The sequence below is a fragment of the Vigna unguiculata genome, chromosome 5 (assembly GCF_004118075.2).
Source record: "Vigna unguiculata cultivar IT97K-499-35 chromosome 5, ASM411807v1, whole genome shotgun sequence".
NCBI lineage: Eukaryota > Viridiplantae > Streptophyta > Magnoliopsida > Fabales > Fabaceae > Vigna > Vigna unguiculata.
In genome coordinates this window covers 42065484-42081499 of record NC_040283.1, presented here as the reverse complement: position 1 = coordinate 42081499, position 16016 = coordinate 42065484, and the positions used below count along the sequence as shown (strand labels likewise).

Here is a 16016-nt window from a genome sequence, read left to right as displayed (position 1 = left end):
ACAAAACATACACGTGTTGGCTAGTATTTTTTTCTTTCAGGCCATTGTAATGTGTCAACCTTGTATGCTGAGATTCACAATACAGACCAAAAAGAAAACCTTGGATGAGAAAAAAGGATAGTAAAGTTGAAGCAGATTGGTGGTTGAACCCACCCCCTAAAACCTTCCATGTTCACTTTTTTCAAAGTGTAGCCAAGTATTATACAGAAAACAATGAATCCCCTGTTATCTACCTAACCCAAACTCTTACTTCCCTTGCACCAAAATTCAGACCAACACACTTAAACACTCCATTCTTTTTTGTCCTCACCACTCAAATTCCACAGCCACCCAAAGTAGGCCACGTCTATGCACTCCCCTTGAAGGGATACTCACCTTTACAATGGAGAAAGAAAAAAGCATTCATCCTCAACCAATGAAATCATAACATATATGCCACATCTATGGATAAAATAACTTATCTCAATTTTATAATGTCTGTTTTACATATTAAGCATAATAAATAGCTTTTATTTAATTGACTCTGCAGTAAAAAATTTATTAGGTAAAAATATGCAGTAAATTTATTTTTTCTCCTGTCAACTGTGTCTTAACTTATTAGGTAAAAGATTAGCAGAAGGCAACTGTTATTTATTCGAAGAATTTCCTTACAAGATATAGATGAAGTATAGGTTTTTGTTTTCAACGTTTATACCAACACTAAATAAAGTAATAAAATAAACCCTTTAACTCAAACCAAAAGCGTGTCCTTATTTATTATATAAATGCCGCAATTGCAAACCCAAGACTCTGCACTCTCTGAGACAGAGCCTAACAAACAGCATGGAGTGGACTAGAGGCTTCATCATAGGACGTGGCTCATCAGCCACCGTCTACACCGCCACCTCCGCCCACTCCTCCACCGTTGCCGCCGTCAAGACTGCAGAGTTATCACCGTCAAACTCAGAAAAGTTGCAGAGGGAACAGAGGATTCTGTCGTCTCTGTTTTCTACCCACATAGTTACCTACAAAGGTTGTAACACTACAGAGGAAAACAACACCCTGTGGTTCAACCTCTTCATGGAGTACATGCCCTTCGGAACTCTCTCCCAGGAAATTCGCCGGCACGGTGGTCGGCTCGGCGAGCCGACCATCGTGAACTACGTTCGACAAGTCCTGCGGGGGCTAGAGTACTTGCACAATAAGGGTGTTGTGCATTGTGATATTAAAGGTAGCAACATTTTGATTGGTGAAGAGGGGGCCAAGATTGGGGATTTTGGTTGTGCTAAGTTGTGGAATGAGTCTCCGGTGGCGGCGATCGGCGGCACGCCAATGTTCATGGCCCCAGAGGTGGCGCGTGGGGAGGAGCAGGGGTACCCTGCTGATGTATGGGCGCTTGGGTGCACTGTGGTTGAAATGGCCACTGGGTTTGCGCCGTGGCCTAATTTAGAAGACCCTGTCACTGTGTTGTACCGCGTTGCATATTCCAATGAGGTTCCTGAGATTCCAAGTTTTCTGTCTGAAGAAGCAAAGGATTTCTTGGGGAAGTGTTTCAGGAGGAATCCTAAAGAGAGGTGGAGTTGTAGTCAGCTTCTGAAGCATCCGTTTGTTGGGGAATTCAGTTCCAACGACAAGGAAATTCAGCAATCTAATTCATGTTCTCCGACAAGTATTCTCGAGCAGAGCTTTTGGAATTCTGTGGAAGAGACAGAGACAGAGACAGAGACAGAGTCCGAGGAAGAGTGTGTCTCTGACCCTGGCAATGTGATTCGGATTAAAAGCTCTGATGAGTCTCCAAAGGGTAGGATCAGAAGGCTAGCTTTGTGTTCAGGGGATCCAATTTGGGAATTGGATGATGAAAATTGGATCACAACGAGGGGCAGTGAAGCAGGGGCTTCAAGCTGTGAGGGGTTGGATTTGGATGTTGATATTAGGATTAGTGATTATTTTTGTGATGATTATTATTATAAATGTAGTGATGTTAGTGTTGTAGTTGGTAGTTTCGATTTTGAGGGAGGCATTGATGAGATGGTTATCCCTTCAACATTTGAGTTTTTATGATTGAAAAATTGGACAACCTTTTTCATTTTCCCATCAGTATGGAGAACATCAGATGTCAGTGTTGCAGTTAATATCCAATGACCTTTCTCGGCCACGGGCCTAACTCGATTAATGTTTTGTGGGCACGTTTCACATTTGGTTTCATGGTCAAAGCCATTTGCAAAAATTGAACTTCTTTCATTTGGTGAAACAGCAGAGAGAGATGCAAAGCAGGCCCCAGGTGGTGGTTCTGTGTTTTTAAACTCCGAACCTGTCTATGATGTTTATTTGTGTTGGTTGAATGAGTGTAATGGAAAGGAAGCATCTGTTTTGCCAACTATTTATCTGTCAATGGTATTTGGTAGGTCCAGAAATAAAAATCCATTTAGTTAGAAGGTTAAACTACTGATCAAACTCCTCTACCATACCCAACCTATATAATAAAACAGGTCGTAGTTTTAAAAGCAAAACGAATATGCAACAAATATTACGTTAGGTGGGTGAGGGTTAATGTCAAAGCGGGTACATCATGATAAATACAAATTCATGAACTGCTAATAGCACGCATAACTAGTTGAAATGGTTTAGAGTCTCGAAATTTGGTCAATGCCCTGTGGCTTGATTTATCTTGTACGAGCGGATATTCAGACCAAAATATAAACTAAACTTTTAATCTTTTATGGTTAGAGAATAGGTCCCTCCCTAATTTCGTAGCAGAGTAAATTTGGTCAATCTAGGGAGTGGCTTGGTTCAAAATTCCAATTCATTAGTTTATTACCAAAAAGTGGCACTGTTGTCAAAGCCCCATCAAAAAAGGATCAACTCTAATCACATTATTGAGATGCCCTTGTTGTGTTGTGAAGCATCTCAAGAGTTTAGAATCATGATTTGTCTTTGCAGTTTGCTCTTTTAAGCCCATCCGCACAAATCAGCTTTCAGCTTAATTGTTTTCTGAATTCGCTTTAGCATTGGTTCTCAAATGTTCCAATATGGTTTATTTGATATGGATATGGGAATTGTAGGTCTAGGTGCCTGGTATGGGTAGCTTCTTCAAAGGTTACGCAACAGAAAAAGTACAACAAAAGAGGACCAATTTGAACCGCTAGTAGAAAGGGATGGGGGAAGGACATGTAGAATATGATTTAAGTATTGTCGAACAATGTACCTTTCTGTCCGTAAAAAATACTTACCCTGCATAACAGTAAACGGTTTATTAAAGAAATAAAAGCCTATGCAGAAGTCTGGTATGTTATGTGGTTTACATCTAGAAAACCTTATATTGTGGTGGTAATTTTGAAAGGTTAGGTGATATGTTTAGACGTAAGCAACACGCCAATATGAGGTCTAACTATGCTTCTAATAAGCCCAGTTATAGCTTACAGTATTTTGAAGAAGGTTTTGTGTTGAAAAAAGTTACCAGTATTTTTAGAATAGAGACACCATGATTGAGCAACCGTAACTATTTTTTTAACTTTAACACTTGCTATGGAAGTTGGAATTTCAAACACACATAAAACAAAAAGTTGAAAAAACATTTACCAGATTTCTATGTTTTACCCAGAGTAGCAGTGAAAGAACCAAGAGAAACAAAAAAAAAAAAAAAAAAAACATTGGAAATTTACTTTTCACTTAAGTTTTTAAACAGAAGGATAATTTTATAATATTTATATTTCTATCCACATTAAGCCCGTGTTAATAACACCAAACATTTCATATTTTTTACACTATCAGCCATCCTACTTTCTTGTCCTCGTCATATACTGCAGACATGGCCTAATAGTGTTCGTATATATATAAGGTGTTGTAAGTATAATCAATAAGAATAACACCCTTCTCCTCTTTCTATTGTGACCTATTTATCTAATGAAAACACGCACCACTCAAGCAGAAACAACTGAATGAAATCAGAAAATTGATTTGGCATATTTGAAACTTCACGTGCTCTTTTTGTTAACAGCATGGGAAGAACTGTGGTCAATAGCCTGCAACTGACTACGAAGATTCTGATTGTCTGCTAAGAGACGGTCATATTCCATAAGAAACCCCTCAGATTGCTTTCTAAGAGCCTCCACCTCAGCTTCCAAGGCCTTAGCTTTGCTTGCTTTTACTTCACACTCAGATTCCAGCTTCTCAATTTGCGGCTTCAATGTCGAAATTTCTTCCACCAAAGCCTTGTGCTCAGCTGCGCTCACACTTTTACCGTCCTCAAAACTTCGACTCTGTTTCTTAGCAGCTTCCATGGCCTTCCTCAGCAACCGAAGCTCTCTGATGTAATGGTGCAATCTGTCGATAATCAGAGCCAGGAACAGCACAAACCCTGCCCACATCAGCATATATGTTAAAAATCAATTTCCACTACTATTACAGCAACCATTCAGTTGGTTTTAGATAAAAAAAAAAAAAAAAAAAAAAAAAAAAAAAAAAAAAAAACTCCTTAAAATGAACGACTTTATTAAAATACACTTCTAGAGTAACAGTGTAAATTATCAATCAATAAAAAATTATGCCGATAAAAGTTGACTTTTATAGACTTCTATTACAAAATAAAATAAACTATTTTGGTATATCATGTATAGTTTATTGATGTTTACAATAACTGCTTTAGAAGTGATATTTAGATAACATAAAAGTTATTTTTCTTATACCAATTATCTTGAAACTTATTTCAAAAATAACTGATAATTAAACTAAAAAAACGAGTATTAAACATAATCACAATTTTTGAAACCATACTATTAGCATAGATTATTACTCATCCCCGAACACAAAGACAGATATCGTTTGAAACCTCGAGAGCGTACAACGTGGATATTTTCCTATGAACAAAGTTTATTTCATACCACTTTTGCCAGAAACATGAGCTTCATGGCAGTTTGATTTGAAAAATATATCATCTGAATCTAAATCATGTTTGACTTTGATACTACAAAGTCAAAGAGCTCACTATAAATAACAGTTTAGTCTGTTATTGGATGCGAGTGAAGAAAACACACACATAAATTTTTATACTTCTATTTATATATGTTTACTAATAATAGAAGAAAAAGGACCCTTTCCTAAAACATATACAGCTTAACCGAATTTTTATTCTTTTTTATTTTATTTTACTGAGAAACAAGTAAAGAACCATAAATTGTGATATCACAATGGTAAATCACAGTCACCATGAATTCATTTTCCAGATATATAATAATTCTAAAGCACAGCACGCACAAAAAGAGACGAAATGAGAGAAACGAGATTAGTTTACCCATAAGAGAAGCTTCGAGCGTGTGCTTAGAGACGAGGACTTGGTCGGTGGGGTTAACAACGGGAGAGTCGAGGCTCCGACGCTGGATCTTGGCGATGCTGTAGAGCGAGGAAGCGAGCACCACGAGGAGCGTGGCGGCGACGGTCTTAACGACGACGGGGCCGCGGCCGCGCTTGACCCGATCCAATGTGACGATGACTAGCTTCCTGGCCGGAGTTTTGAAGAGGAAGGAAACAATGACGAACATTTGGGCGAAAATGACGGCGTAGAGAAGCTGCAACATGTTGTTTACCTTGGCTGATTGGTGTAGTGGATCGATTAGGATGAAAAGGGAATGCAAACCCTAGAATGAAGTGAGGGGTATTAAGGGGCGAGAATTGAGCGCGTGGGGTGAGTGTGGAAGAGCGTGTAGATCACACAACTCGGAGGAGTCGACATAATGGCGGTAGAGAAGGGTGTGGGTATGGGAATGGGAAAGGGTATGGTCGTCATTTCACACTTTCCCTCCCTTTTCTCTCTTTATTGCCTAACGGTCAACACTCATCTTCCCAACTTCCTCTTTTCTTTCTTATTCCTCAATCAATCACCTTTCTCACGCACGAACCCACTTTTTATATTTCACGATATTTCTCATTTCTTCAAATCAAGGATTCATTCATTTTTGTTTCGAAATGGGAGTGAATTGATTAATTAATTAGAGTTAGGATATTAGGAAGTTGCAAAATTCTTTTTTTTTTTTTGTTATCGAAAAATTAGTTACACCCTTTAATAAGACATGTGTGAGTTGTGTTGTAAATCTTCTTGTACATGTTCAATTCTTGTGAAAAAGAAAGAAATTTTGTTTAATTGGAAAAAAAAAGTTGTTTAAAATGTTCAAATTTTTTTTTTCTTAAGAAAGGAATAATACGTTACTTTTCTAAAATCTTCAATTCGTTAACATGTTGAAAATTTTTAATGAGAATAATGCATACTTCATTGTAATACACTTTTTGCATAATTTGAATCGGAAGTTCTATTAAATTTTTTAATCATTGTCACTGTCGAGACAACAATTTTCAAAATTTTTAAATAATGTATAATGTATATTGAAAAAATTAAATTAAGTATTTTTTTATTTTTTTATAAAAGATAATATTTAATGTCAATAAATAAAAAATTTATTAAGATTTTTTTTTTATCTTTTGAGTTTCTCACATTATATTCATTTTTCATTTTTATCTATTTTCTTTTGTTTCTAAAAAACAAAAAAAGTTAGCACAAATATATTATTTTTGCTCTCATTTTTCATTTGTTTTCTTTCATTCGTAAAGAAAAATAAATAACTCTTTTTAACTCACTTGATAATGAAATATTATGTTAATAGTTAACATTATTTTATAACCCTTTTAGATGATAGGTTTATTGACAAACAATGCAACTTTTTACTTTAAGTAATGTTTTAGTTATTTAGGATGCTTATAAAACTTTTAACATCGAGGATATATGTATTATTATAAACAAATTTTATTCTTTAGACTTTAGTAAACAAGAGAACATTAATTTATAATTTTAACTTTAAGTTGATGTTCCTAGTCTTTCAAATTTGAAGAATTTATCAACCATATTTAATGAATTTATCAACCATATTTAAATTATGTTAACTTCTTGAAATAACAGGAAATAACTAAATAAGATTATAAAATAAAATAAAAGATGAATTTATTAGTGACAATATAACTATTTACATTAAAAATAAATAGTTAAAATTTTTAGTTTTTAATTTAATCATTGACAAGTTTTTAAAATTTGAATGAAAATATATATATATATATATATATATATATAATTTTTTTATAATTACAATTATAGAAAATTATATGTAGTAGTAAGAATAATTAAATGTTATTTTTAAGTATATTATTTTGATTTTTCAAACAAATATCTGTCAAAATCCGCACTGAATTTTATATTTCTTTTGAAATATTTATATATCGAAGGCATGTCGGCAAGTTTATAATCACGACATTCTGTTCAATCAACTGAGTTAAGTTCCTTAATTATTTTTGTCCGATGTAATATATTCACGAAATATGACATGTTCCATATAACATTTTAATTTATTTTTTGTTTTCTTCTTTTATTTAAACAATTGGAAAACATTTTAATTGTTTAAATTACGTGGGAAATTTCTCTCAAGAACAAAAAGTTGCACAAGAGTATTGTTTTCTTCTTCTTCAAAATTAAAAGACAACAAAATAAATTTGAATTTAAAAATTGAAAAATTGTCAAAAACATTTAAATTCATTTACCACTATTTTTCAGTGCAAATTTCAATAAATCAATGTTTCGAGAAGCATTTCTGAAAAATCAAGTTATTTATACTCAGTTCTGAAATAATCTCAATACACGACTTATATTTAAAAAGACAATTCGAAATAAAAATAGAATTAAAAAAAAAGGAAGTTTTAAAATATTAACAAAATACACGGACATTCTACGATTAAAAACCGAGCTACCCTCGAATAAGAGGGATGAAGGTCTTTTCAATAATAATAATGAAAAAATAATAAAGTTAAAATATTGAGCCAAATATAATATGCAATAATTAAGTTCTTAAATCATGAACTTCCTAACAATTAGGATCAGTTTAAATTGCGTGAAATAATATTATTATGCAATAGTTGAATTCTAGATTTACTTTTAATAATTAGTATCAGCTTAAGTCGTTGGATACACATACAGCCTTCGAACCGAAAAAGGAGAAAACACGGCGATTAACAAAAGGTCTCAACAAACTTACAACATAGTCAGCGTCTTTATACTTGGTATTAAGTTTTCTTGAAAATCTACAAAATAACATTTAACATTCCACTTAAGATTCAAAATCCCACTATTCAAAAAGTACAGTCAGTTTTTTGGTTGGGCTGAGGAAACTATAGTGGGCCAATAGCCTATGTGCCTATTTACAGCTAACCCAGTTACTGTTCGTCACAACATAAATCAGGGAATGTGCAAAATCAAAATACATGGCATCCTCCTCCTTGTAGGGCGCAACTGCCTCTAAGCATTTTTTTCTATATAAATAAAAAATTTAGTTCTGCAAAATGAATGATCAGAAGCATCCACAATTTTTTTATCTGGACGACATAAAAAAACAACCCTGCTTAGGTAACAAACAAAAATCTCAAGTCTGCCTCTGTCAATTTCCCCAGAGCATCAGAAGAACCACCTATAGTCCTGTTAAGAAAGAGGATAAAAAATAGTCAGCATAGTAAGATACCAGCATCTTTCAACCCTGTTTATTCATCATACTTACCCTTCAAACACGAGTTCTTTCTTCTCTTGGAGTTTCAGAATTCTCTCCTCGATTGTGTTCTCGATGACAAACCTCACAATTCTGTGCGTGAAAAAAAGTCAGTTCATTAAGAAAGGACCAATTCGTATGTTTCTACGCAACTTTTCCATTCATTATTGTTTAATTTGGAAGCACTAGAGAGCAAGAAATAGAACCTTATAGGTTTGTATTGCCCTATTCGGTGAATTCTGTCTTGAGCCTGGCGCTCCACGGCCGGGTTCCACCAAGGGTCCATAAGGAAGACCTGACCATGTCCAAGAAACAAGGTCACACACAATTAGCCGACTTGAGCTGAACCATGACAAAAAGACGAGAAAAAAATTGGACGAAAACATTAACTCATAAAAGCAGCTCCTATGAACATTGGATGCAATAAAAATTTCAGCAAACGTGAAAGACGTGAATTGAAGCCTTTAATTTTAATCTCTTAAAAAATTGAACAGAGATGTAAATTATCAAAGCATATTTATTGACAATTTCAAATTCCAAACAGAATACAAAAAGATTGACACCAAAAATGCCAAAATAATGATTGCTTACATGTGAAGCTACCGTCAAATTTAGTGCAACACCCCCAGCCTTCAAGCTCATGAGAAAAATTTTGCAATCTGGATCTTCAGTGAATCTTCGAATGGCAGCATCCCTAGCAGTCAATGACATGCTTCCATTCAACTGAACACAAGATACTCCAGACTGCAACAAGCACATAACATTATCATCACAAAGCAATTCAGGTGTATTATCAAACACGAGCTGACGATTAAATTACCTTGTGTAAAGAGTAGTTTATAAGATCCAAGAACGATGTGAATTGGCTAAAAACAATCCCTTTGGCAGAACCATCCCTTTCGACCATGAATCTTATTTCTTCTCTCTGCGACCATTCAGGTAAAAGTAAAAAACAGGATAGTAAAAAATAGCATAGAATAGAAGACATCGAAGTAAACAACTGATAATAGCACTATTTTCTTCACAAGAATGTTAGACGCAATCTTTCGGTATTTGGCCAAATGTCAGTTTCTCAAACATTCCCTTTGCCACTCAAATAACAACAAAATTCTCAATGATGCTACTATAATAATATTTAAGAAGTTAATAACCATGTTTACAAACACTATTATATTCCCACCAAGCAGCTTCATTTGAATTTCCAAGAATGCCCTACATTTCAACCTTTACAGATTGTCAAACTCCATTTATCAGCATCATTTTTTACTATTTGCAATCAATCAAGTTGGCCTGCCTGTATAATCCTCAACCAATCTAAACCTCAATCCTTACTAAAGAAAAAGCATTGACCAAAGAAACAAAGAGCTGGCTATATCAAACTTATAGAAACATGGAAAAGCCAGAAATGATTTGTCAAGTAACTACTTTGTAATACATACCAAAGCCTCTATTTTAGTGCTCGTCTGAAAGTTCTCAAGGCGAATTCGATTCAAAATGCTCGAGGATCTAAAACCCTTAATTGTTGTTTTAGCCTGATCCCCAGCATCCTTGTTGGGTGTTAAATCAACTGTAAGTAATTTTGAGCAAGCAGGGCATGATACTTGGCCCAAGGAAGTAGAGTAATAGTCTATCAAGCATGCACGGCAAAATGAATGCTCACAGGAGGTAACCTGAAACAATAATGACCAAGTACTTTAACACACTACAATCAGCTAAAAACTGTTTTGGAAGAGGTATAACTAGGTAGCAAGGGAAGAAAATAAAATTAAATGAAACAATACAATCACAAAACTTGTTTTAAAAAAGTAAAAACTTACAATAAGATCTTCTACTGGCTCGTGGCAAATACCACAAATTTGTTCAACAGTAGTAGCATTGTGGGCCATAACTGCACTTCTTGAACCTGAACTTTGAGAATATACCACAAGGTATGGATGATCAACAGCCTGTACATTTAAGCAAGAGTAAAATACAAATCTGGAATGTTTTAGCAAATAGGGGAACTTCCCATATCTTACGTCAATACAAGGGCTGGGCTATACATTATTATTAAAAAAATTAAAATCTTGTACAATGTTTGGAACAAGTTATTTGGTTTTAAAAGGAAATTATTTCACAACAATACCATGCCAAATTTCTAGCTTGCCATTACGATGAGCATATAGTTTACTAACTGTTGTTATAAAGTAGGATGCTATTAGAGATGACTAGAGACAAGGCCGCTATTTTCTAAGTGTCCATGATCATTAAGCATAACTTCAATAACATTAATCCAAACATGAAAGAAAAAATGGTTCGCAGAAGGAAAAGGCAGAAAAACATATTTTCTTTCCAATAGAAGAAATACCAACCTGACGCAGCCTTGTGAGGAGATCAAATATATGAGCATAATTATGCATCAGTGTATTTGCTTCAATGTATCTGTTATAAGAAAGAATGCCAATGAAATCAGACCAGGATTAACGTCATCATTCAAAAGCAAAATTGCCACCAAAAACTATTGGTGTTGTGCAAGGGAAAATCAGAATAGATGGACAAATATATTTGTAAATTTTCAAATGGAATGCGGACCTAAGATGTTTTGACTCATCAGACTGCCTATGTTGAGATAAAAGCATGCCTACAATTAATTTTACTTTCATGAATAACCTGATTGAATATTGGAGTTGTGCATGAGAAAATCGGAATAGATGGACATACATATTTGTAAATTTTCAAATGAAATGCTGACCTAGGAAGTTTTTAACCCATCAGACTGCAGACTGCGACTGCCTTTGTTAAGAAAAAAGCATGTCTACAATTAATTTTACTTTCATGATTGTTTCATGAATAACCTGATTAACTCCTCAAATTCATACCTACCAATAGCTTCTTTCCTACGAAGAACAATATGCTTTACAATGATTTCATTGTATGGAAAAGAAAAAAGGAAAAAGAATGTGACATACGTATTAAATTGTGCCTGACTTTCATTGTATAACGATTCATAATAGTCTTGTTCTTTAATATCCAGGCAATCCTTTCTCAACGAAACCTGCATGAAATGTATACAAAAAATAAGCATGCCCTCTTTCAATATTTGAAAACGAACACCACCACATTGAATAAAACTTACAATCCTAGGCGGAAGTGCAAGATCAGCAGCCCTGCCTATTTTTGTTCGCCTTAATACTATGTTCTTCAAAACTTTATGTTTAAGCAGTATCATAGCTCTTCTCCCAGAATCACCATTTCCAAAAGATTGAATTGGTGTGGCAACATACTAATCAAGATTAAAAATACATAGTTAAAAGCACATAAACATAAACTTGCAGTTTGTAGATTTGGTTTCTCTTTGTATCTGCCTTAAACAAGGTGAACACAAAAAGGATTAACAGATTGCAGAACTTACTTTATTCCACCAACAGAAATGTCGCACGGAACTGTGAGAGCAGACTGAACATTCTTTAGAGCTGCACAAGGGCATCATCAGCATATTAACACGTGATTAGCAATTCAAGAAGAAAAAAAATCATTTTGAAAATCTATGACAACATGTGGATGTATGTTATTTCCCTGATCACTCAGACACTAACTTGATAGATGGTGCTAGTAGCTTCCTCATTCATAACTAGAATCTTCATTTATTAACTTATCACGAAAAATAAAAAAGAAATAGGCATACCAAAAACTAGATCATATTTTCCAATAACACAACCAACACCTCGGCATGATTATAATATTTTTTGAAAAAAAAAAATAGAAATGTTATGGAAACCACAAAAACTGTTTAGATATAAATAACAATATATTCTAAAAAACTTATAATTGCTTTGTTCCACATGAATGACAGTCACTAGAGAATGGGCTCTACAAAAAATCACTGTAACAGTTTTCTAATTGAAATGAAAAATGAGGAAAAGATAGCAATGTTCCGTACATTCCTAAACAAGTCAAAATGGGTAGAAAGATAATAAAAAAATTAAGCATTGATTCATCTATCAATCATTAAGTCTAGATGCATGATTAGGGCCCTCCAATCCACATAGCTTTATTGTAGAACGAATTGTACCTATGATCAAGAATCCTGCAATCACAGTCCTTGCACAAGTAATAGGAATAAGGAGTTATTTGCAGGAATCGTATCTGCACACACCAAATTGCAATTAAAATACTTCAAAAGGCAACCTGATACATAAAGATTTACATCAGAAAAAAAAAAACGCTGCAAATATACCAGAGAATACAGCTCTCCAACTCGGTTCTGAAGGGGAGTGCCACTCAACGCCCATTTGTAGGTAGAATCTAAAGCAAGAACTGCTTTAGCAGTGTTACAGTGTCTAGATTTGATATAGTGTGCCTGACATTATATTTATAAAGAAAAACTGGTCAACAAAATAGAAGAGTCGGACCTGAACCAATTTAATAAACAAAGTTACAATCATTACTCCATAACTCAATACCTTAATTAAAATAATAAACAATATCAATTACAGTCAAAAAGACCTATTTGAGCAATACAGAAAGTGAAATTTGTGTTTTATAGAAATACAGAAAGCGGCACTGATAACAACAATGGAAATATATTTCTATTTTCCTTTCTAAGAATTGAATTTATAATCTATTAGTACAACTGACCTCGTCCAATATGATCCTTTGCCATTTAACAGCATGGAGAAATGACCTATCGCTACGGACAGGTACAGCATCAGAATCTTCAATATCTATGCACATTTTGTCTCCCTTTTTCTTGATAGAACCCTTCAAAATCTTGCTACTGTCGCATACCTTGGTCTTCCCTTTAGTAACTTCTCTTTTCTTCTTAGCTTGCTTTGATTGTTTTTCTGTTCTAACAGCATCAGGTCCACAAAAATAGTTTTGATGATACATCAACTTACTTGGCAAAAATAATTTTCCACAATATGGGCATCTCTCTTTAGGAGGCATCATATGCTTCCTGTACTCATTCTCAACAACAGAGTATGTAGTTATCACAAAATCATAATCTGCAAATCGATCCCCACTCCTCCCTCTATTAGCCCCATGATAGACCAGCACCTTGGTGCTTCCTTTTAAAGTAAAGCGTTCAATCTCACTGACCCACTGAGTAACAGCAACCACTGGACATATGACAAGTGTTCCTTTGATCGCAGGCAACAGGTTGGATGAACATGGTATGGATTGATCTGGTTCACAACTGTCTTGTAATTCACGTTTGGCAAGGACAAGAGCAATTGCTTGAATAGTCTTCCCCATTCCCATTTCATCTGCAAGTATTCCACCTCTACTTGAAGAATGTTCTTGTTTTAAAGCCCAGGCTAACCATTCCCTCTGGTATCTAAGTAAAGGCATAGTCAGATCAGAGGGCGCCTCAGCAGTTTCATTCATTACTTCGCTCTGATTATCTAAGTCAAAATCTTCGGATATATGCTGATCAATCCATTTCTCTTGCTCCTCTTCCCATGCATTCCACAACAACACTGGACGAGAATCTCCTTTACTTCCTTTTTTTGTATATTTCCTCTTCTTAGTTACCTTAAAAGCAGATGGAACCAATACTGGTGAAATCATTGAATATTCATGATCCACCACCCTCACCACATCACTCGGTTCTCCTTTTTCTGTGTTCATACTCTTCCTTCTCTCTCTGGACCCCGGCACCTTTGTCCTTTTAAATAAAGGTATGTCACCATCAGATGAATCAGAACCATAATCTTCTCCGTCAGATACACTGATGCATGAGAACGGATATTTATTCAAGTCCAGCAGCGAGCTCCCAACCAATTCTTCATCTGAAAGGAAATTTGTTTAAATTTCAGACATACAACCAGGTCAAAAATCACACATATAAAATTAGGTAAATACGTTCTTCCAAAATTGAAAAGAAAGAAGATTTCCAGATAACTTTATTCAACTTTCTTCTTACCCCTGGTAGAATAGCAAAGGTTAACATGCATAGCTACATACACTAGGTCTTAACATTTACTCAATTTAGTCTCCAAACATCTCAGGAATATCCTTTTGAGTAAAATAAATGACACGGAGAAGCATAAACCCAAAATACTGCAGCCAAGCCAAATACAAAATCATAACATGAAAATCTCCGCTGCTGAGCCTAAAACCATAGAGTATAACAATTTACCTTCATAATCGGAATCGGAATCAGAACCAGAAACTACATCCGAATCGGAAGACATAACAGAAACACCTTTGTCTTTATTGTTGCTACTCTGGCCCTTGGTTTCATCTTCCACAGCAGTATCATCCTTAGGCTGCTGCTCATTCCCTGTTTTTCCCGTTCACAAATCACAATGTTAACAATGCCTCTTTGGTTTTGGTTCATAAAACGAAACGTAACCAATAAACCACCACACACTGTGCTGTGTGGCTTCACCAACACTATTAACCGTTAACATCGGTACCACTCTTCTTTTCAAAACTTCCACTCAAACTATCAACATACATTTCGAGCAAACAAAACCGCGAAGAAAAAAGAAACAGAATCAAGTATCCAACAAGAAAAGGATGTCAACTGGTCTACATCTAAACCAGTGAAGAAAACAAATTCAGAACGGACACAAAAGAAAAAGAGAAAGTAAGCGGAACAATTGAGAGTACCAGACACTGTGGGATTCGAAAGGCGTCGACGAGAACGAAGCTCCATCAACGCACGTAGATGAAAGTTAGGGTTTCCAATCGAAAAATCGTTCGGAAGAATCGAGTGACGGAAGATGATTGTACAGTGAGAGACAGTATTCGTTTTCCCTCTCTCCCTTATCTCTCTGCAGAGAAGGAATGGATTGTTCCTACGCTTCGGTATGTGACTGAAACGGCGGGAAGTGAGTCCCTTTTGTACACAGTAACGAAGCGCCACGCACGAAGTTCAACGTCAGAGACTGTGATCCCCTGCGGCACTGATCACTATGGATGAGGAATGAACTCAAAACCAGGGGCTGTGATCCTCTACAGCACTTATAACTATGGTCGGAAGAATGAACTTATGAACCGACTAATCCATGTTCTCACGCTGTGGTGATACCGGTCTACACAATCAACGGTATCATGATTCAAGAATCCTAACTGATCGTGATGTTAGAAGATATCAACGGTGGGATGTTTTTGCAACTTTTTGTAATGACGCGTGGGTTTTTATAGACTAGTTTTTTTTCTTTCTTTTCACACCAACTTTTTGCTGATTGAAAATTTGAATATTGGCATTCACATGGAGTGACTGTCCTGCGTTCACAACATCCCTGTATCCACAGTGTTATCTTAAATCTCTTATATAAATAATGTTTCACTTTATAAAATTATCTACCAAAATCTATTTTTTAAAATTAATTTCACCTAAATAAGCTAAACTTAAATTGACCATTATAATAGTTATATTCTTAAAATTTTAGTGAACAAAGATTTTTTTTTTTCCTTTTCCTTTTAAATTTTTTTTTTCAATTGTAAAAAATATTTTGTTAATGACCTAACCAT

General features: G+C 35.0%; 3 protein-coding genes across 3 annotated transcripts; 1 reads left to right on the top strand and 2 right to left on the bottom strand.

Annotated features, from left to right (window-relative positions):
* The first annotated feature begins 781 nt into the window (after window positions 1–781).
* LOC114184207 (mitogen-activated protein kinase kinase kinase 18-like) lies at window positions 782–2348 on the top strand. The gene has a single exon (XM_028071486.1). The coding sequence runs from the start codon at window positions 823–825 to the stop codon at window positions 2038–2040; it is 1218 nt and encodes a 405-aa protein (XP_027927287.1). The 5' UTR covers window positions 782–822; the 3' UTR covers window positions 2041–2348.
* A 1322-nt stretch (window positions 2349–3670) lies between these two features.
* LOC114183521 (B-cell receptor-associated protein 31-like) lies at window positions 3671–5840 on the bottom strand. Its single transcript, XM_028070565.1, has 2 exons — window positions 5270–5840; window positions 3671–4336 (listed from the first exon to the last, which is right to left on the bottom strand). The coding sequence occupies exons 1-2, from the start codon at window positions 5550–5552 to the stop codon at window positions 3954–3956; spliced, it is 666 nt and encodes a 221-aa protein (XP_027926366.1). The 5' UTR covers window positions 5553–5840; the 3' UTR covers window positions 3671–3953.
* Window positions 5841–8035: 2195 nt separating this feature from the next.
* LOC114185318 (DNA repair protein RAD16) lies at window positions 8036–15495 on the bottom strand. The gene is made up of 16 exons (XM_028072978.1): window positions 15150–15495; window positions 14674–14817; window positions 13170–14323; window positions 12769–12891; window positions 12604–12677; window positions 11944–12004; window positions 11668–11814; window positions 11501–11586; window positions 10904–10973; window positions 10370–10498; window positions 9992–10222; window positions 9373–9477; window positions 9144–9296; window positions 8759–8847; window positions 8565–8645; window positions 8036–8485 (listed from the first exon to the last, which is right to left on the bottom strand). The coding sequence occupies exons 1-16, from the start codon at window positions 15193–15195 to the stop codon at window positions 8413–8415; spliced, it is 2766 nt and encodes a 921-aa protein (XP_027928779.1). The 5' UTR covers window positions 15196–15495; the 3' UTR covers window positions 8036–8412.
* Window positions 15496–16016: the final 521 nt, after the last annotated feature.

Coding starts and splice junctions, on each gene's coding strand:
- LOC114184207 (XM_028071486.1), top strand. CDS start 823: ATGGAGTGGACTAGAGGCTTCATCATAGGACGTGGCTCATCAGCCACC.
- LOC114183521 (XM_028070565.1), bottom strand. CDS start 5,552: ATGTTGCAGCTTCTCTACGCCGTCATTTTCGCCCAAATGTTCGTCATT. Junction 4,337..5,269: donor GCTCGAAGCTTCTCTTATGG/GTAAACTAATCT, acceptor TGATGTGGGCAG/GGTTTGTGCTGTTCCTGGCT.
- LOC114185318 (XM_028072978.1), bottom strand. CDS start 15,195: ATGGAGCTTCGTTCTCGTCGACGCCTTTCGAATCCCACAGTGTCTG. Junction 8,646..8,758: donor GGGCAATACAAACCTATAAG/GTTCTATTTCTT, acceptor TTTCACGCACAG/AATTGTGAGGTTTGTCATCG. Junction 8,486..8,564: donor AAAGAACTCGTGTTTGAAGG/GTAAGTATGATG, acceptor CTTTCTTAACAG/GACTATAGGTGGTTCTTCTG.